The 22,095-nt window shown below is 44.1% G+C and overlaps 1 protein-coding gene across 2 annotated transcripts in view; it reads left to right on the top strand.

The window, feature by feature from the left end:
- kcnd2 (potassium voltage-gated channel, Shal-related subfamily, member 2) overlaps positions 1-22,095 on the top strand; it is a 479,767-nt gene that overhangs the window by 456,477 nt on the left and 1,195 nt on the right. The window contains exons 5-6 of one of the 2 annotated variants that reach the window (XM_078219834.1): positions 10,600-10,659; positions 15,685-15,932. In XM_078219834.1, coding sequence (XP_078075960.1) covers positions 10,600-10,659; positions 15,685-15,932 — 308 coding nt within the window. The remainder of the gene's footprint in view (positions 1-10,599; positions 10,660-15,684; positions 15,933-22,095) is intronic. The other variant, XM_078219836.1, reaches the window with a different exon arrangement.

Genomic DNA, 22,095 nt, shown 5'->3' with positions numbered 1-22,095 from the left:
ATATAAAGTGCAACGGTCTTGCGGAAATTTGATTGATAATTCAGATTTAACTGATTTGATTGTTATTTTTTGTCTTTAGAAATTTTCCAAAACATTTCTTTTTGCATGAAGTGATTTAAATTTGATGAACAGACTTCTTTTTTCTGACTCATTCATGGAATTGGGCAGCGCATATCACCCAACCCTAACTGACCCTGGGGCGATATGTACTTAATTGAACCATTGCAGAGCAGGTGGTGCTGGTAATCCTACAGAGCTGTTAGGTAGGGAGTTCCAGAATTTTTATCAGAAAAGAGTGAAGAAAAGTGATATATTTCCAAGTCATGGTGATGTGTGACTTGAAGGGGAACTTGGTGGTGGTGGTGTTCCCATGTACCTGCTGCCCTTGTCCTTCTTGATAGTCGACGTCACGGGTTTGGAAGGTGCGGTCAGAGAAGCCTTGATGAGTTGCTGCAGTGCATCTTCCACACTGCTGCCATTGCTGTGTTGGTGGTGGAGGGAATGAATGCTGAAGGTGTGAATGGGGTGCCAGTCAAAGCACGCTGCTTTATCCTGGATGGTGTTAAGCTTGTTGGAGCTGCCTTCATCCAGGTGAGTGGATAGTATTCCATCACACCACTAACTTGTGTCTTGTAGATGCAGGAAAGGTTTTGGGGAGTCAGAAGGTGAATTCCTTGCCACAGAGAACTCAGTCTCTGGACTTGCTGTGATAGCCATAGTATTTATGTAGTTGGCCCAGTTAAATTTCAGGTCAATGGTGGGCCACCAGGATATTGATGGTCAGTGATTTGACAATGTTAATGCCATTGAACGACAAGGACAGGTATTTAGATGCTCTCTTGCTGGAGATAGTAATTGTGGTACTTCCGTGATACGGACATTATGGGCGGGACTTTACGGCCTCGCTCGACCCGAGACTGGAAAATCCCGCTCGAGGTTAACGGACATTTCCATTGTCCGCGCCTCGCCCACTCTGATTCCGTGACAGGCGGGACAATGGAATTCCAGAATACTTACCACTTTCAGCCCAAGTCTGAACCATGTTCAGACCTTGCTGCTTGCAGATTGCTTCATTACCTGAGGTGTTTCAAATGGAACTGAACACTGTGCCATCAGTATCAAACATGCCCACTTCTGTCCTTATGAAGAAGGGAAGGTGATCGATGAAGCAGCTGAAGATAGTTGGGCCGCGAAAGCAATGTCAAAGATCCCTTTGCTGATGATTGACAGGAGCATGATGGGACAGTTATTGCCAGCTTTAATTTTCTTTTTGCTTTCTGTGGATAGGACACACCTGGGCAATTTTCCACATTGTTAACTAGGTAGCAGTGTTGTATCCATACTGGAACAACTTTGAGGATCTCCTGCAGCAACATCCTGGGCTGATGGTGCCCAACAATCACAGCTACCGTGCGTGATGCTAAGTGACGCCAGCCAGTCCAGAGTCTTTCCCCTGATTCTAATTGACTTCAGTTTTACTGGGGCTCCTTGATGCCACATACAGTCATAGGCTGTCTTGATGCCAAGGGCAGACACTCTCACTTCATCTCTGGAATTCACTTCTTTTGTTCATGGTTGGCCTCAGACAGTCCTGAGGTCTGGAGCTGAGTAGCCTCAATGAAATGCAAGCTGAAATCAGAAAGCAGATCACTGCTGAGTAAGTGCTGCTTGAAAGCAATGTCATAGACCCCTTCTGTCACTTTGCTGGTGATTGAGAGTAAGTTAATGGGGTGGTTATTGATAGATGTGATTTTCCTTTCTTTATGTGAATAGGACATACTCAGCCAATTTTCCACATTGTCAGGTAGTTGCCAGTGTTGTAACAGTACTGGAACAACTTGGCTAAAGGCTTTTGGAAAACAGGTCTTCAGCATCACAGCTGAAATGTGGGCAGGGTCCATTGCCTTAGCTGTATCGCGTGCGTTCACTTGTTCTTGATATCATGTGAAGTGAATTGAATAAAGCTGAAATGTGGCATCCTCCATCGAACCAGGCTGAAATAGATCAACCAGTTAGCACTTCTGGCTGAAAATGGCGGCAAATGCATCACCTTTGTCTTTTACGCTCACATATTGGACAGGACTTTCCCATCGCGCCCACCTGAGACCAGAAATTTCCACCTGAGGTCCAAATTTTCCATCCTGCCGACAACGATTCCCACAGCGGATGAGACCAGAGCATTTACCCCATTGGGTCCTGTATCATAAGAACATAAGGGATCGAAGCAGGAGAAGACTATACAGCTTGTTGAACCTGCTCTGCATTTAATACGATCATGATTGATCCTGGGCTTCTGTTCAACTTTCCCTCTTGTTCCCCATATCCCTTGATTTTGTGAGAAAGCAAAATTCTGCCTCTCTGCTTTAAATATATTCAATGTTGGCACATCTTCCACCCTCTTGAATAGAAAATTGCAAAGAGGTGGTCACGTGATTTAGATGCAGGAACGGCTGTGTTTTCACAAGCTCTGGCGCCACTCATCTTCCAATCTGTTTTTTTTCCTGATTCACAACTCATAATTATCCGACCCTGATGTGTATAATCTGTGTTGTAATCCTGGAAGATCCTGGCTAAACCTTGATGAAGGGGAGCCGTATTAAGTCAAGTAAATCCTTGTTTGACCGAGGCAATTGGCGACAGCCGGGGTGGGGTCAGTTCGCAGTGATGGTTTCGCTGGCGAACAGGTCAGTGCCAATGGCGAGCGCAGTTTCCTCAGTGGGGATTCACCTTCAGTCCTTGGAAATTAAACCGCATGGTCTGTCGTACATCCTGGCTGACTCAGGGAGATGAGGCTGGAGAAGGGGTATCGGTGCACCCGATCTCCAGAGCGGTGCTGGGAATGAATTTGAGAATTGGCTGCCTTGCTTTCCCAATCTTGATTTGAGGGCCGAGTGTCTCAAGTTCGATCAAGCACATTGTATCCTGTCTTTGAGGCTGAGGGTCGGTCGAAGACTCTGACCGCTGGTCTTACGTTGTTTTATTCTCGGTGTTGGTCGAGAAAGGTTGGAGGGGGGCTGTATGTGTCAGGTCCTTGCTACCCACCAGGGACGAGGCTTTTCTTTGCCGAGGCTTCAGGACAATGACACGGTGGAGGTGCAGAGGCTTCGGTGAAACTCTGGATGGATCCTGGATATTGCTCGATGATCGTGCCATGGCTTTGGCCATTTCATGCTTCGTGGATGGTTATATCATCCTGCAGTTCATTATTTATCCTGAACTTTGTTCCCTTGAGATTATAATCCTGATTTTGTGATTCTGTCTTTCATCCTGACAAAGGTGAATGATATAAAAGCACAGAGGTGTTTGTCACTTGTTACATTGTGAAAATCAGGGTGGTTTATTTTGTTCCTTTGATTCACCACTGGTTTGCTTTGACAGCGGAATGAGGGAAGCCGTAGTTTAATTCTTTGTGGGTCTCCTTCTTTCCACTGGGGAGTATGCTAAGTTGGTTGTTTGATATGAGGGTACTTACCTGGTTCAATTTGTCTTTTATGTGCTGTAATCCTTGCACTTACACTGAGGGAGTATAATTTTTAGTACCTTTCATTTTGTTTTTATATAAGATGAGTAGCGCCCCAGCAGAGTGGCGAGTGGGCGGTTTGGTATAGTGATGGTTGGTATGGCCTTATAAGTCCTCATTGTGGGTGAGGAAAATCCCCTATTAGAACTGTTGGGGTCATGTTTCTCTTTTGCATTTTTGTTATCTTGGGATTTGGGAACCCTTGCTTGTTTCCTGAGAAAGTACAGACAGATCATGTGTCCTGGAAAAGATTGGGCCTTTATTTTGTCATTAGTTTCCCTGGTGTTGTTGGAGTGGGGAATTATGTTCTGGTGCACGCCCGACTATAGCTGACTATAGTAGAGCTGACTAAACCTTGGATATCCAGCCTTGTTAGGTTGATCTTCTGCATAGGTAGTGGCAATGGTTTGATTGCTTGGTTCATGGAGTGTATGGTGGGCATATTATCCAGCTGTCGGGGTTTCTCTGATGTGGGGAAATGGGTCAAATCTCATTGATAGTGGGGTCTAAATGGTGCTTTTAGGGTCCCTAATGAAAGGGGTAGTTTGCTTTGTTCAGGCTTGTTGGCCCTTATTTTAGTGTGTTGTTGAGCAGGTTAGGGCAATAGGGTCAGGTGGAGGGTATGTTGGATGGGGAAGTAGGCTGCCCTCCCCCAAGATATCCCCTTTTGGCACTTTCTGGACTACTCTCTCTCCTGAGACTTGGTTCACTGGGGATCTGGTGTCCTACTGGCTGCGAGGCCTAAGTTCGAGTCTGGGTGTTTCGGTTCAGCGTTGTTGGAGTCTCTCTTTGGTTGGAAATTAGGCTGCTTGGAGGAGTAGGTCACCTCCTCGACGTGGTCATATATGGAGACTTCCACTCTGTTCATCTTCTACGTTTGGTTCCCCCCACCCCCCTTCCCCGGGGAGGGCCTGTTCCTTGTAAGGATCATACTATTCTGTTTCTCGTATCCTTCCTGCGGAAGAACTATATGTGGCGTCTATTGGATAGCCCTGATGCTCCTTTCTCTTTCTGGGGCTCCATTTCTTCATTTTGGTGGGTATCGCATTGATTTAGGCTCTATTTTGTTATAGACAATCCTGGAGCGTTTCACTTGTCCTGTCAGGAGGAGAAGGGTCGTATCTCTCCCCTAGATACCCTGTTGATGGGTGTCTTGACAATTCTCCTTCTCCTAGTTAGTGGGATTTCCTTGGCGGAAAATGGTTTAGGTTTTCAGGTGATGGGGAGCCTGATCGGAGAGGAGGAAGGTTCGTTGTGTTGCGAGCCAAGGTGAGGTGTACAAATCCTTGGCTCACATGAGAGTACACAGACGCACTCCATCCTATAGCGATGGCAGTATCCTGATGTTCCTCTTTCTCTGGGTTATCCTTTTATTGCTTGGAGGTCCTGGGATGTTGAGTTCGGTCCCAGTTGGTTGTATATTATCCCACAAGGGATCCTATATGTTGGGCAGGATTCTCCGGCCAAGAACGGAAATTCCCACCCGAGTTCAATGGACCTTTAAATGGTCCGTCAAATTTTCTGTCTCACCTGCTACGATTCCCATGGCGGGCAAAACAGGAGAATTTCGGCCATTGTGTAGCTCGGTCTCTGTTATCCAGTGGAGGAGCCATGGAGCCATGTGCTCATGACTGTATCCTGTTATCCTTAGATCCCCCCACTCTTCTTTGTCCTTTCTTTATCCATACGAAAGGAGACACTGACTACAATGATTGCAACAATTGATAATCGGAATCATTTGTATGAATATTCGTTAGTCTTTTCTGCATGTTTATATGGAATAATGGTCACTCTACTGTACTGGATTTGAGGGATTTGGTGCCTTTTGTGGCAAATGGAAAATGGAAAACTCCTCATAAAAATATTCTTCGGAAAATTTAAAGATTCACAACCCTCTTGAGTGAAGAAATTTCTGTTCATCTCAGTTCTAAATTTTTGAGTCCTAATCCTGAGATAATGTCCTCTTGTTCTCAATGCTCCAGCCAGGGGAAATTGCGTCTCAGTATCTACCCTGTCAAGCCACTTCATAATCATGAATGTTTCAATAAGATCACCTCACATTCTTCTAAATTCTGGAGAGTATAGGCCCAGTTTACTCAGCTCCTAAAAAGGCAACCTTCTCCCCCCAGGGACCAATCTAGTGAACCTTCCCTGTACCGCCTCCAATGCAAATCCATCCTTACATATGGAGACCAAAATTATACATAGTATTCCAGGTATAGTTGCACCAAAGCTGTGCAACATTATAGCAAGACTTCTTTATTCATGTATTCAAATCCTTTGCAATAAAGACCAACATGCCATTTGCTTTCCAAATTGCTTGCTGTGCATGCGCGCTATCTTTCTGTGTTCCTTGTCAGAGTTTCTCTTAACATCAGTATTTACAAGTTTCACACCTTTTAAAAACAATTCTGCTTTTCTATTCTTGCTACCAAAATGAATAACCTCACACTTCCCACTTTACACTCCATCTGCCACCTTGCTGCCCACTCAGTTAGCCTGTCTCTGTCTCTTTGTAGCCTTCTTGTTCCCTCCTCAGTTTGCGCTCCCGCCTAGCTTTGTGTTGCCAGCAAATTTAGATACATTATGTCTCTACGTGTAAGTCATTAATATAGGTTGTAAATAGTGAGATCTCAGCACTGATCCTTGCACTCACAGCCTGCCAACTTAAATGTATCCCATTTATTCCTACTCTCTGCTTCCTGTCCATTAAACAATCCTCTATCCATGCTAATATATCAACGCCAGGTCTATGAATCCTTATCTTGTGTGTTAATCTTTTGTCATTGAGAATGGAGATGTTCAAGGAGACTTGTCCTCTTCTTAGATGTTTAAGTGTCCAGCCAACTTGATGTAGCAGGACTCTCGGACGTTGATCTGCTCTGTCAGTTATGGGATTACCTGGCTCTGCCTACATACATGCTGCTTCCACCTTTTAGCATTCATGTAGCCCTGGACTGTAGCTTCACCAGATTGTCACCTCACCTATACATGCACCTGCTGCTGCTCATGCCATGTTCTTCTATATTACTCATTAAACCAGGATTGGTCTCCTGACTCAATATTCATGGTAAAATGAGGGCTATGCTGGGCCATGACGTTATGGATTTTGGTTGAATACAATTCTACTGCTGCTGATGCCTCACAGGTTTGAGCTGCAAAGCCTGTTTTGAATCTGCCCCACCTATCACGGTGGTAGCGTCACACAACACGATGGGAGATGTCCTCAGCATGAAGATGAGACTCCATCCCAACATGGAAAATGCAGTGGTCACTCTTACCAATATTGTTGTGTCCTGATGCACCTGCAATAGTAGACCGCTGAGGACGAGATCGAATGGGTTTTTCCCACATGTTCTCTCTGTAGGCCCAGTCTGGCAGCTATGACCTTCAGCACTTCTCAGCTTGGTCAGTGGTGGCGCTACTGAGCCACTGTTCATGGTGAACACTGAGGTGCTGTATACAGAGTATATTCTCTGCCCTTCCTGTACTATAGATGCAACAATATCATCATTCAGATAGTCACTTCATACAATATGCCTTGGTATTACAATTATTTTTAAACCATGGATGAATTACATCAAAAATAAGAGCCAAGATATACCCAACAAAAGAGTTTAGCTGAATAATGTAAATTGTAAATATTTAGAAAGTTTCCTATTCCTTTTGCCAGAACATCAGGGAAGCCACAGTGTAAAAGATCTCTTGTCACAATGGAGGAAAATGACACTTGAAGAAAATATCATTCCTCACCATAGCAAGTTAGTCCTGGAAACTCCTTTGACAATGTACCAGAAACACAACTTCAGCTGAGGAATTGTACACGTAACAAGGAACTTTAGCAAGAAGTTTAAAAATAGAAATTGTTTTAGAATATAGAGATTTGGAAAAGCGCTGTCAAATCTACAAACTCGTTCAATAATCAAATGATTTTATTTTATAAAGGAGTATTTGTCGTTTTACTTTTAAGTACTAAACTAAGCCAGACATTTTGGCCGGAATCTTACCACCATTCACGCCAGCGGGCTTTTCCCATCCCGCTGCAGTGAACGGAGCTTTGACTGGCCGCCAAAGTCTCCGACCTCATTGCAGCAAGAGCGTGGTGTGAACGGGCAGTAACATTGTGATCCCCATTTACCTAGAGATGTTACTGAATGGTAAGACAGCTATAATACCAATGACAATAACTTCTCACATTTCTTTCCTAAGGACAGTAAATTCATAACATGGTGCTTAGCAGCTGTCCCAGTATTTTACTGCTATAAAGCAATTTCAGCATCCCCCCCACCCCTCTCACAGACACCCCAGCATGAGATTCTGTTTATTATAGAGGAACATGGACCTTAGTAAAAGTTTACATTTTCTATCTCCTGTCAAACATTGAAAATATAATGCCACACCCAGTGTGATAGAATTTTGAGGTATCAGTCACCGGGGTAGTAAAACTAGCAATCATCTCCATAGAGTAAATGCATACTGATCTCATTTTTCACATGAGCCCAAAGCAACAGAAATTGTTCTGATCACTGCCTTTTCGTGAGACAGTGCATCATGTGAACCTTTGATCATGACACCACTGGTGATCTGAATGAGCGTTGACCCATGATTTCAGTTGGTGTAACCGGGATTATTTTCCTAAGTGAAAATGCAAATCTTTTGTGTTGTGCACAAGCAATTGCTTTTTACCTCTTTCAGTTTTCCAATTCATAGCTTCATGTAATTGAGTTCAGAAAGAAAAAGTGCATGTAAGGGATGTTATTCCGGGAGTAACCTGCAGCCAATGCTTTGACATAGGGGCGGCACAGTGGTTACCACTACTGCCTCACAACGCCAGGGCCAGGGACCCGGGTTCAATTCCAGCCTCAGATGACGGTGTGGAGTTTGCACCTTCTCCCCATGCCTGCGTGGGTTTCCTCCGGGTGCTCCGGTTTCCTCCCACACTCCAAAAATGAGCAGGTTAGGTTGATTGGCCATGGTAGTGTCAGGAGGATTAGCAAGGGAAATAGCGTGAGGTTATGGGAATAGGCCCTGGGTGGGATTGTTGTCGGTGCAGGCTTGATGGGCCGAATGGCCTCCGTCTGCGTTCCTGCACTGCTGGAACAATGAACTCTATCACAATCACCTTGCAGTATTTTAGCCCAGGCCCACTTCCAGCAATTGGCTAACAGAGAACACTTTGCAAAGTGCCATGCCATCCAAATAGTATAAGCATGAAACAAACATTTAATGAAAAATAACTATGGGTTAAAGACTTTGTTAAAATAGAGGAAATTCCTGCAAGCACATCAACGAGTGATAAAAATGGCACACGGGAATTCCAACGCCCTCATGAGGAATGCATTCAGTACCACTCAATAATTTATATTTTTCATGGATCATCAATCTATTTTATTAACCTTCTGTGTTTGCATCTGTGGAAAAGTATATGCCAACCAGTGTCTGAAGTTGCAAGAACATTTGCATGACTTGGAATGTTTTCTGATGAAATGTGCAGGAAATCTTATTGTTTGTAGTTACTGTGTCTGTAGTCTTTATTGTCTGCGTATTTTTTCTCTAATTCTATGTTATTTTTATTTGTACATATGCACCCATTAGGGTAACAGGTGTTAGTGCTGGGAAATGGATACAATAGATAAAATGTCCCATTTTCTGCACCTAATTTCAGCACCAATCAGTTCCAGGTCAGATTTGAGAACAGGTTAGACTCACGTTCTACTTTGCTTCAGCAATGAACCTTCACTGTTAACCTGAGAGGAACTCCACGCTGCACTAGTGACTTTTTAAATTTACAACTATTTTGACCTCTCTCAGTGGGATTGCTAATTTAATATAAATTTTTGCCCCTGGTCGCACATCTACAAGGATGTCCACATTAACCATGCTCAAGTTCCCTCTTGCACTGGATTATTGTAGTCAGAGCTGGAATCCAGAAATAAAAGGTTACTGTGCCAGGGCACTGTGTCACTCAGTGACATAACACAAACATACACTCAAACTCACAAATAATATCACACAAAGCATTCCTTATTTATGTCAAATATTCTACACAGAATAGAACTAAATTTACTTTGCCCATTTTACTCGATGAATGCTTGGATTGAAGAAACTGTCACGTAGGTTTTTTTGTAATTTTCAGGAAAGTCGTCAATACATTTGGCTATTCTTCCACCCCACATCAGGAGATTGTCACGGCAAAACTATTGAAATTTAACGTAGCCCGGTTTGATCAGGACACTTTATCGGTGTCGTTTCATAATTTTTCAAAATCTCATTTTGTCAGTTCAATGCCAAAATAGCAAATTACAAACTTGACATTGGGTGGGTAACTACTGAAATCGTTTTCAGTATCTTTTTAAAACCTTAAGAAAATTCAGCAGCTAACTATAAATATATTACTTATAAAAGAGTAGGTAAAGTGCGATCAACTTCCATATCTTAATGAAACAGGATTATTGTCCTTTGATAGCCAATTTAATAGTCAATAGCTGTGGGGCGGCATGGTGGTATAGTGGTTAGCACTGCTGCCTCACGGTTCCAAGGACCTGGGTTCGATTCCCGGCTTGGGTCACTGTCTGTGTGGAGTTTGCGCGTTCTCCCCATGTCTCTGTGGGTTTGCTCCAGTTTCCTTCCACAGTCCAAAGATGTGCAGGTTAGTTTGATTGGCAATGCTCAATTGCCCCTTAGTATCCCAAGATGCATAGGTTAGTGGGGTAAATATGTGGGGTCACAGGGATAGGGTTTGGGTAGGATTTTTGTTGGTGTAGACTCGATGGGCTGAATGGCCTCCTTCTGCACTGTAGGGATTCTATGAATTTTTTTTAAGCTTTGTTCGCCAAAAGCATCTTTTGTATAAAAAAGGGCTTTAAAATCCTTCTGGCAATGATTTATTATTAAAATATACTTGAAAATTTCAAACAAGTAAATGTAGATATTTATATTGATGACCTGTGTAAGGCTCTCAGTTAATGAAGGTGTCAGAAAAGATGCTGGTGTTTTGTTCAGATATTTGAATATACTCATTTTAAACTGTTAAGATGCATTAGTTATTGTTTCTTTTTTGTTGGCATGTTACCATAAAGGGATTGTCCTATCTTGTGGATGATCCCCTCTTATCAGTTCGGTCTTCAGCATCCATTAAGGTACCAGTTTGATTGTTCATGTCAGAACTATCTGAATTTAAGTGTGTGTAACTCTGCATTTTATGGTATTTGTGCTGTAACTGTTAACGCTTTGACAGTCTGAAGATGTTTGTGCCGTATGCTGGTATTCTGTGATTGTGCAAAAGCTTCTCTGCTGGTTACTTGTTTTGCTGTTTTAATGAATTTGGTGGCGTTCTTTCCAGAATGTATTGATCCACTTAGCTCTAGTGCCCACTCCTTAATAAACGTCTGAAAGCTGGTAGGTAATATTATGCCACATACATTTAGTACATCACTGGCTCTGTGACCAAGAATTTTAGACATCTTTTCACTCTTAAAGTTATAGAAATATGATGAAGAGATTGTGTCAAGCGAGTGCAAATGATTCCAAACTTAAAACTTTGGACAGTAAAAGTTTAAAGTTGATAAGAATAAATTTAAAAGTAATGGGGAAATAAGTATATAAACATGTGGTCGGTGATTTTTGTATAGAATTGTGTCAGATCCAAGAAAAGTTTAACTACCTTTTCAATATATCATTTACATTCATTGAATATATAGATATATCGATGTCATCTATAAATTTTAATATAACCATGGCATTTTTTGACAAATTTAATGATTCCAAAAATCCTTGAGGCTTCTGCTTTCTTTTGTCGGAACACTAACAGAGGAATAGCAAAGTCCACCATGCAACAACAGGAATCTGGCTTTGCCGGGTCTCTGCTATTTCTGGGAAATTCCAGCATGTCTTGTACAGGCTGGAACCTCAACTTGTCCCTTTGCAAGGTAAATGGCATGCAGAGGCGCACCAGGAGTGGGGACTTTCTACGAATGGAAATCCTGCTTCCTTGGGCCAGTTGGGGCCCAATAAAGAATTGAAGCCTGGTGCACCCAGTAAAGTGAGGCATACTGTCCTCTAGATTGACTGAAGTGGGTCCCAGCAGAGGGTGTCAGGCCAGGAACCCTGGACAACCGAAGAAAAGTGCCGATTTTTAATTTAAATATTGATTGGTGCCTTTATGCTGAGTGGGCTGAGTGGAGCATAGCTGGAATGTGAAAAGCAAGTATCAGCAACCCACCATCCCCATCCCCTAACCCAACAGCCATTACAAGGGAAGACACCAGATTTTACGATTACGTGGGGCAGATGAGGACCAGAAATCCATCTGCAGTGGGGAGGCGATGGCCTAGTGGTATTATTGCTAGACTATTAATCCAGACATTCAGCTAATGTTCTGGGGAACCGGGCAGGTGGTGGAATTTGTATCCAATATTGGAATTAAGAATCTACTGATGACCATGAAACCATTGTCGAATGTCAAAAAACCCCATCTGGTTCACTAATGTCCTTTAGAGAAGGAAATCTGCTGTCCTTACCTGGTTTGGCCTACATGTAACTCCAGGACCACAGCAATGTGGTTGACTCTCAACCGCCCTCGGGCAGCCCCAGGAATGAATAAAAAGAAACTTGCACCTGTGTGACTGAAGTGGGTCCCAGCAGAGGGCATCAGGCAGGAACCCTGGGCAACTGAAGAAAGGTGCCGATTTTTAATTTCAATATTGATTGGTGCCTTTACACAGATGGCTGAGTGGAGCATAGCTGGAATATGGAAAGCAAGTATCAGCAACCCACCACCCTATCCCCTGCCCCAACAGCCATTACAAGGGAAGATATGCACTGCTAACAATCCTTTATATTTACGCTACGGTCCCTGCAGAGGGCACAAGTTGGTTCAATCCCAGCACAATGAGCGGGATTTTTGAATCAGTGTTTTTTTGTCACTCAGTGTCCATGTTTCTCACCATTTTATTAGAATTCAGTGAACTATGTAGCCACAACTGATTTTGTCATGAAAATGACAGGCAAAATGGTTTTTGCTAAATACAAAGCCAGTTTGTCTAATTTTTACATGCTGGATTTGAATACCATTGTGGGATATCACTAATTATTTTCCTGTTTATTTCATTTCCTGCTTCCCGATTCAAGGAACCCGCTCAGTTTTTTTATTTTTCTATATTATCATCATCATGATTGTCACATTTATTGTTTCCCTGGGAGACAGCTTATTTAGCAAATACTGTGGTTGCAAGGACTGAATGACTTGTGTAAAATTATTAGGCTTCAAAGCAGGGGGTGGCACGGTGGCACAGTGGTTAGCACTGCTGCCTCACAGTGCCAGGGACCCGGGTTCGATTCCTGGCTTGGGTCATTGTCTGTGCGGAGTCTACACATTGTCTGCGTGGGTTTCCTCCGGGTGCTCCAGTTTCCTCCCACAGTCTAAAGATGTGCTGATTAGGTGCATTGGCCATGCTCAATTCTCCCTCAGTGTATCTGGACGGGCGCCGTATTGTGGCGACTAGGGGATTTTCACAGTAGCTTCATTGCAGTGTTAATGTAAGCCTACTTGTGACTAATAAATAAACCTTTTACTTTAAGCTAGCTGCTATGCTACGTGCAAGGTGCCTGTGCCAGTGTTTACACCTCTTAGCCTTGATCAGCCGATAACTTGACCATTAGAGGGATTTTAAGAAGTGATTTGGGATCGGGTGGGAAGAAAAAGTGTAAAAACTGCAAAGAGGTATCCGAGCCACCTCAAAATCAGCCACTTCTGATTTTGATGGAGACAAGACAAGGACCAGGCAACCAATCTCAGGAGGTGGGTTAGTTGTTTAAACCATTTAAGGGCCTTCATTTTAACAAGGTTTATATATTTTATTGCTGTTGTTGAAGAAAGGCTGGATCCATAACATAAGGCCGGAATTGAGTCCAGGTTCCTGCGGCTATGAGGCAGCAGCGCTAACCACTGTGCCACCGTGCCAACCTCTTCTGGGTTTCCTGACTAACATCTTCTCACCCTGCCCCAAAACCCCACTCCAAGTTTCAGTCATTTGCTTGACAAGTTGTGGCCAGTTTTTCTCAAAAGTAGACCTCCGAGACAGAGGGGAAAGAGATCTGCAGAGTTGTTTAAATATTTAAAAATAAGAAAAATAGGAATAGAAAAATTAGGTGAGAATATATTATTTGGAAATCAAGTAGGGTTAAAACGAGAAAAGAAGGAAGGTTAAACTGGCAATATGTATTTATTACTTTTAAGTACAATTTAATATAAAGGTACTCTTGAATTGTCACTGACCTTATTACTATGACACTAAGACTAGCTTCAGCGTCTCAGTGAAATGTGAAATCCTTGACTTCCCGTCTACGAATTAGTCTAATTAGTGATTTGGTGGAAAATACCTTTGATCTGTAAGACTTTATACAAGATGATGCAGCCTATTGCAAGAAACCTCATGAGCAATTTCTATTATATTTCTTATCTATGACCAAGTGTAGAAAAATATCGTATGATAAAGGTTCTTAAAATTCCATGTTCACAATGACTCCCTCAGTCAGGACACAGTTTGATTTGGGGTTAATGGATCTATACATATATCCACCGTAGGGTATTTCATTATTACCAAGTCTTTTAAATTTGAGTTCAAATCGCTGATATTTTCTGCAATCATCATTCTTTCCAACAACAGAATCTTTACTGTCTTGGCTGATCATGATTGACCCGATGTACTGGTGGATGTCAGGAGCGAATACTGTCAGTTTCCATCAAAAGAACGTATTAAAAACTGTGCCACTGCTTCACTGAAACTGCAATTTGATTTCACTGATATGAAATTGTATGGTGCATGATTAACATACAAACATACTGACATGAAATACCATTGTCGGCTATTTTAAGAATGAATACTAACCCGATTATTTTGAATAGGTTAAAATCTTCATAAAATAGCAAGGTGGGATTTCATGCAAATTTCATAAACACCTGATTTCATCTCTTCTTCACCTTCTCTTCTGTTATTATTTTTCACCCATCATCATTCGAATACTTATTCGATTTTACAAAGCCATGCTCGCAGTGTAAAGCATCATCCCCCTCGACAATGTCTCAAGAACTGTGTGCGATGGTCAGTACACCTGAACTGATCTCTGTGTCACACAACCGAAGCGTACTGCTGGCGTGACAAATTCCATGTTAGGCGTTCAAATCGTGTAATCTTCTTCTTGCTGTAGACCCTTTCTGTGAAGGGACAGCACAGTGGTTGGCACTACTGCCACACAGCGCCAGGGACTGGGGTCGATTTTCGGCTTGGGTCACTGTCTGTGTGGAGTCTGCATGTTCTCCCCGTGTCTGCGTGGGTTTCCTCCAGGTGCTCCGGTTTCCTCCCACAGTCCGAAAGACGTGCTGGTTTAGGGGATTTGCGATGTGGAGATGCCGGCGTTGGACTGGGGTAAACACAGTAAGAAGTTTAACAACACCAGGTTAAAGTCCAACAGGTTTATTTGGTAGCGAAAGCCACACAAGCTTTCGGAGCTCCAAGCCCCTTCTTCAGGTGAGTGTGAAGGGGCTTGGAGCTCCGAAAGCTTGTGTGGCTTTTGCTACCAAATAAACCTGTTGGACTTTAACCTGGTGTTGTTAAACTTCTTACTCAGGGGATTTGGCCATGCTAAATTCTCCCTCAGTGTACCCAAACAGGCCCCGGAGTGTGGCGACTAGGGGATTTTCACAGTAACCTCATTGCAGTGTTAATGTAAGCCGACTTGTCACATTAATAAATAAACTTTAAACTATAAACTTTAAACTGAAATTGGTGTGCACCTGATTTACCATTTGGTAAACTCAGTCAGCAAGTCGAACTAACATGATACTTAGCGTTACTTAGCACAGGCGTTGCTAAAAACTTATTCCTCACCATTATCATCTCAACCGAAATGTGGGAAAAATAAAATGTGTAATTAGAGTAACCACAAATAGGTGGTTAGCTAATTACAGCTTCTGCCGCTAGTGGTGCTCAATATATAAGATTGGAATTCAGCACTAAGTACCCGCCAATGTGGCCACAATTCCGACCCTGATTCTCCCTGTTAACATATTCCTTTAAAAAAAAGGTGAAGCGCCAGGATTTTCCTGAGACTGATGTATAAAAATACTTTTTTTTTATCTCTGTCCCTTTTTCTCTTTCACTTAGAATCATGACTTTGTGGATGAACAAACATACGAAGAGAATTGTCTAGAAGGATCTACAAGAAATCGATCAAACTCTCACAGCCCTTCTCTCTCGTCTCAACATGGTTTAACAGGAACATGTTGTTCAAGACGCAGCAAAAAGCCTTTCCGGCTCCCAAATTCCAATATTTCTTGCAGTCATCCTGGAAGTGTACAGGAACTCAGTACGATTCAGATTCGATGTGTGCAACAAGGTGCTCTCTCCAACAGGTAACTATCTCAAAGTATTCATAAATTAAAACTCAATAGCCCAAATTATTAACTTAATAAGTAAATATAAAAATGTCTTCCTTACAAATTATGGAAACTAATACCACATCAATTAAGTGAAAAGGGTCACTATCAACTATTTGTTAATACACAAGTGGTCAAACTATCTTGTACACAATGCAGTATTGTTGGATTCAAACTGTTCTAACCAATCAATGACATTGGTTCAGTTTTTCCGCTCTCCAGCCTCCTTTCCTTCTCTATGAATGGTATGCTTTGTCTGTATAGCACGCAAGAAACAATACTTTTCACTGTATACTACTACATGTGACAATAATAAATCAAATCAAATCAAATCAAAACCAAGACCTGTGTTTGAACCACACAATAGACCACATGTGATGGCTCCATGGGAATTGCCCAGGAAGTTTGAACTTCCAATGGGCAATTCCCGGCTCTCCAGGACTCTCCAAAACAGTCTCAGACTCTAAGTTAGAATCAGAAACGTTGGACAGTTCCATGGACAGTTACCAAGGAAAAGACCCTAGTCTAACTCCTGAGTAACTATACAACTGCACCCCCCAACACTCATCCCCAAACCTACTGACTATCCACTGGTCCCCCCAACCACCTCCCTGGATCCAACCAATCCAACTACCCCTCTCAACCCTCCACAACCACTCCCCGGGCAGATCTGACTGCTTCCGACCACCTGACTACCCCCCAACTCAGTATGACTAGCCCTCATCATCTGACCACTTGTCAAACCTGACCCTACTTGGCCCCGACCTGACAACCCTTCCTGATCTGACCTAACTACCCCTGACCCATCTAACTACTTACCCGCCTCACCCATCTGCCACCCTATACACCTGCCACCCTACCACCTCACCTATCTGCCACCTACTTACCTCACCCACCCTACCCATTTAGCTACCCCGCCATTCCACTCTACCTAGTGATTCACTCATTCACAAACATTCATGTTGGACATTTAGGGCCTTATTTTACCATTTTGATTCTAAGTGCTGAGTGGACTTGAAACTGGGAATGTTTCAGATCCGACTTTTAGATCCATTCTCAGGCATCCCCCTATGTATTCTGCCTGAAAAAAATCAGTGATTTTGAATCGCGTTGCAGAAGCCTATGGGTGGGGCTTCATGCACCCGAAACCCTGCAGCTCCGATCGGCGCCTCCAACTGCACATGCGCAGAAAGAAAATGATAGAATGCTGCTCCCCTGCCACATCCCTTCCAGGCCGGATACTGCCTCCCCCAGGCCCCCACAGACATTGCCCATCCCGACAACATTACTGAGCCCCTTATCCCCCACCCCTCCACCACCCAGACTGATCGTGGGCCCTCCCCCCCCTTCCCCCCACTGATCGCAGGCAAAGTGGCAGCAGAGCAACCTTTCCCCCACCACCCCCAACGAATCTCAAGTAGAGAGCTATCAGATGCTTGGCACCTACCTCCTCACTAACTGGAGCGTCCGAATCGGACTTCTATGGAGCATTTCTGTTTCGTGCCGATTCTGGATGGCCAAACGCGGTGTTAAAGGGGGAAATGCCGGTAAAGTTGGGCGTGCAGTCCATTAAATCAATTTAATGCCAGCAAATGCATTTAAAAATGGCCGTCGCGCCCGAACCGAGTCTGGCCATTTTCGGGCCTTGGTAAAGGGGGAACCGGTGCGGAGGCAGGCAAGGATCGCGCTACTCACCTCACGCCCGACTTTACCAAGTTTTTGTGCCCGGAAATGGGCACAACGCGATGGTAAAATCGGGCCCATAGGGTCAGTTTATTGTCCCTGCAAGTGAGGCTCTTTTTCATGATGAAGATCCAAGAAATAGCCAAAATTTCTAAGGCCTGCCCCATTACCTGGCATTTCCCATCACCCCGGGGGTGGGACTGGAGTCACCTGGGGTTCGCAAATGCGCAATTAGCAGAGGCAGCTAGCCACTTAATTCCTTAGCCATCTCCACTGAAGTGGGATTTCAGTCAGCCAGAAGTGCGGGATCTGAAAGTAAGAAGAGATCTGAACTTAGTGGATTTCTTTTGATCGCCAAGGTGCTGGTTTGGATTTAGTCCCAGAACACCTTTGCAAGAGGCAAAGCACCCTTTAGGATTGTTAAAAGTGAGCACACAGTGAATTACACACTTCTTATGCACAAACTCACTGGGGGTGATCTTGAGTCCACACTTACCATCGTGCAAATGGCGGCAGGGGCTCAAGATTCGGAAGTCACAGATCTCACTGGCGAGATCACAATTTCGGATCTACCCTGCCGCTCAGGTTCACGCCCGTTACACGCGTGAACCTGCTTTACACGGGTTTGAATAGATTTTAACATAATTAACTCACCCCTTCTTCAGATATTGACCCTCCCCACCATATATTGACACTGACGTGAACCTATCGCAGGGATCTCCCCAGGGGCGATGGCCATTGCTGCGGGGGGAAGGGGGGGGGGCGTTGGAGGTGGGTGACAGCTCAGACTTTTGGGAGGGGGGGAATGATCGGGGAGTAGGAAAGAATGGCCTGATGATCAGGGGGGATGTTAGAGAAGTGCAACTCTGAATAAAGGGTAGGGAGGGGAGCCCTTGAGACTTCTGTAATGAGCTGGGGCGGGGGGAGGAAGGTTTACTCAGGTTATGATGGGGCGACCTTTAAAGATGCTCTGATCTCTGTGCAGCTGGGTTTTGTCAGCGTGTTGAGACCTGCCCCCCTGCCCCCTCCAAAGTGAAACACACCCCCTTGATTTTCTCTCTAGAAACAACACACTGCCAATTTTTGCTAAGATTTAGCCCATTGGAACTGTCAAGCTAGCAAGGGACTGCCCAGCTGTCAAGGTACTGTTAAAGAGTTGTCCAATTTCTGAGGAACTGTTAAAGAGCTGTCCAGCTGTCAATGAACTGTTAGAGAGCTGTTCAGCTGTCAAGGAACTGTTAGAGAGCTGTTCAGCTGTCAAGGAACTGTCCAGTTGTCAAGGAACTGTTAAAGAACTGTCCAAAGCTGTCTAGGAAGTATCAAAATCATCGATAAACTGCCCAAGAATAATAGGTGACTTGGCATGAAAGGGTTAAGGGCAAAGGGTGGTGGGTAGGGAGGATGGATTGGCATGAGTTGGCACTAAGTTATCATAGGGGATATGGGGCTGGGTAGAATACATTAAGTTGTCATAGGAATTGTGATGGGCTATGAGGTATGGGTGGGAGCATGGCTTAGCACAGGTTGGAATAGATGAAGCATATGGAGTGTGGGTGTGTGGAGGGGTTGGGGTACGAGGGAGGGGTGAGGGCTGGAGCACAGAGGCAGCCATGCACCAGGCCAACTTCAGCATCTGGCAGCCTATGCACTCATTCAGGGGTTGCCCGTCCCAGCTCGTATTTCAGACCACCTCCCCCTCCCCCTGTCCCCACCGACTGAAAATCCGACCCGCATGTGGGCAGCCATTTCTAAAGTTCTTGTGCACCGAGCCAGGAAATCTCCCGACTCTGTAAACCCAACTCAGGGACAGAAATCTGGCCTTAAACCTACTTTACGGCAGCTGGTACCGTAAAAAGGTGCATGTTTTCTGCACTGAGGGAGTTCCTCCACATCGTGGATCGGAAGTCTGGTCTTGTTAAGTGCATTCAGGTAAGTGGGTAGTTTTCTGTCTAATCAGTGCCAAATGCAGCGAATCCACTTCTGATTGGAAGATTGGGGACATTATTTTTCAAAACTTTGCAAGTTAAAATAGCGTCAGTGTTACTCTTGTGACATGGAGATGCCGGCGTTGGATTGGGGTAAACACAGTCTGTTGTGAGACTTCTTACTGTGTTTACTCTTGTGACTCAGGACTCTGATGCTTTATTTGAAATGCTGTGAGAGTTTACAAACCGATTTGGTGTGGGCCCACCTTTGGCCTAGTCGTGGGAAACTGTGCCAGAGCGCAGATGCAGCTCGAAGCTTAGGCCTGCAGAAGTGGAATAGTCATCAGCATTGGACCCTTTGGGTTGCTGCCTGAACATCTGCAGAAAGGCGACAAAAGATGCCCTCCTCAGTCTTGGAACCTGGGTCCTATAAACACTCAGTGAGCCCACGCCCAAGGCCCAAAGCCAGTTCAGTGTCTCTCAGGTGAATGCCATACTTTTTGCTACATTGGCAGGAGGGCCAATATCTTCCTTTACCTTATTATAATGTTTGCCCGAAAAACACACCAGTTGTAGACAGAGGCCCAAGTCTTTGGCCAGCCTTGAAATTCTCCAGGCATTTCCCAGGTGCTATAATGAGGAATATCAGAGTCTGAGAATTGGTACGGTTCAAGCCAGTGTGTGGAAGCCTGCCAAAATAGGCCACAAGACTATAAGATATAGGAGCAGAATTAGGCTATTCGGCCCATCGAGTCTGTCCTGTCATTCAATCATGGCTGATAAGTTCCTCAATCCCATTCTCCCTCCTTTTTCCCGTAACCTTTGATCCCCTTATCAATCAAGAACCTATTTGTCTCTGTCTTAAATACTCAATGACTTGGCCTCCGCAGCCTTCTGTGGCAATGAATTCCACAGATTCACCACCCTCTGGCTGAAGAAATCCCTCCTCATCTCAGTTCTAAAGGGTCGTCCCTTTATTCTGAGGCTGTGTCCCTTAGATCCTAGTCTCTCCTACTAATGAAAGCATCTTTCCCACATCCACTCTATCCAGGCCTTTCAGTATTCTGTAAGTTTCAGTTAGAATAGGTTTCATACTGAGGGACATTAATGTTGCAGGGCCTCTATGTAAAATCTGTTCCCAATGAGCAGAGCAGGTTTCACAGTCTTCCCTGCTCTGAGTTTTTCAGTGATGCCCCCACCAACTTGGTTCATTTTATATAAACCTTTCTGTGGAGGCAGGGGGAGGAGTAGTGCTTACCCTGACCCCGCAGTTCCATCATTCTTTCTCTCCCTGCCCAGTTGCCCTACCCCTCACCCCACCCCAGAATCGTTGTTGGAGAGGCAGGTGGGACAAAGTTGCTTTTAGTATCTTGGAGCAAGTTGGCCATGGAGGAGCGACAGATATCATTAGCTCGCCCCAAATTTGTAGATATTCAGAGAATAGAATAGAATCCCTACGGTGCAGAAAGAGGCCCTTGGGCTCATTGAGTCCGCACCGGCACTTTGACAGAGCATCCTATCCAGACCCTATCCCTGTAATCCCAGTAATCCCCCTAGCCTATAGATCCTGGCTCACTAAGGGGCAATCTATCATGGCCAATCCACCCAACCTGCACCTCTTTGGATGTGGGTGGAAATGAGAGCACCCGGAGGAAACCCACGCAGACACGGGGAGAACCTGCAAACTTCACTCAGACAGTGACCCGAGGCCGGAATTGAACCCGGGTCCCTGGCGCTGAGAGGCAGCAGTGCTAACCACTGTGCCATTCCCGTTGGTTCAGGCATGCCCTGCTCCAAAAACAGACCCAGATCAAAATCTACCCCATCATTTCTTTAGTGGAACTATCCCTAAGTATCTTTTCATCTTTTGATTTCTTTGAATTCATTTGACTCAATTCAAGCTTCAAGAGTCACTTACCTGAAAGAAAAGGTTACAGTTATGATAATTGGAGAATACACTTTGATTTTGACCTTTTTAAAAGTGCAGTATCCTTGATGGTGAGGCCTTTTAAAATAAATTATGTGAATCAATTTAACTATTTCTTTTGCAAATCTTTTTTAACAACGAAACAAAAATTTGAGGATTTAGTGAACCAAAGTATCATCTATTTTAATGATCACTTTGCTGCAAAAACTGACCTTATAACAATTGCTTTCAATATTTTTGTGGAACACTATTTAAACAGCTCACCTTATGGTGGTCCCTGCTTTGCCAGTAACTTACCGACTGTAACAATGAGTGTTTATTCTTCCAGCCTGTAAGAGGAATTTTCTGAGGTGTCCCACTGGGGAGTCTTGTACTCAGTCGATCTCACTCAACCAATGCACAGACCACAGAAGACAGCATGTAGTTAAAGAATGAAAAGGAAGTTTATTTGCTAATGCATGCATCAGGAGAGAGAATAGCCGATGAGCACCATCTATCATCTCTGCCTTAACATTACAGACATAGAATTGATATACTGTTCTGAACACTTCAATATCCCAGCCAGCCTGTCACCCAAACTGGGGGGTCCAATTACAATATTATG

The sequence above is a fragment of the Mustelus asterias genome, chromosome 9 (assembly GCF_964213995.1).
Source record: "Mustelus asterias chromosome 9, sMusAst1.hap1.1, whole genome shotgun sequence".
NCBI lineage: Eukaryota > Metazoa > Chordata > Chondrichthyes > Carcharhiniformes > Triakidae > Mustelus > Mustelus asterias.
The sequence above is the reverse complement of the archived record's forward strand: the minus strand, read 5'-3'. Positions and strand labels throughout refer to the sequence as shown.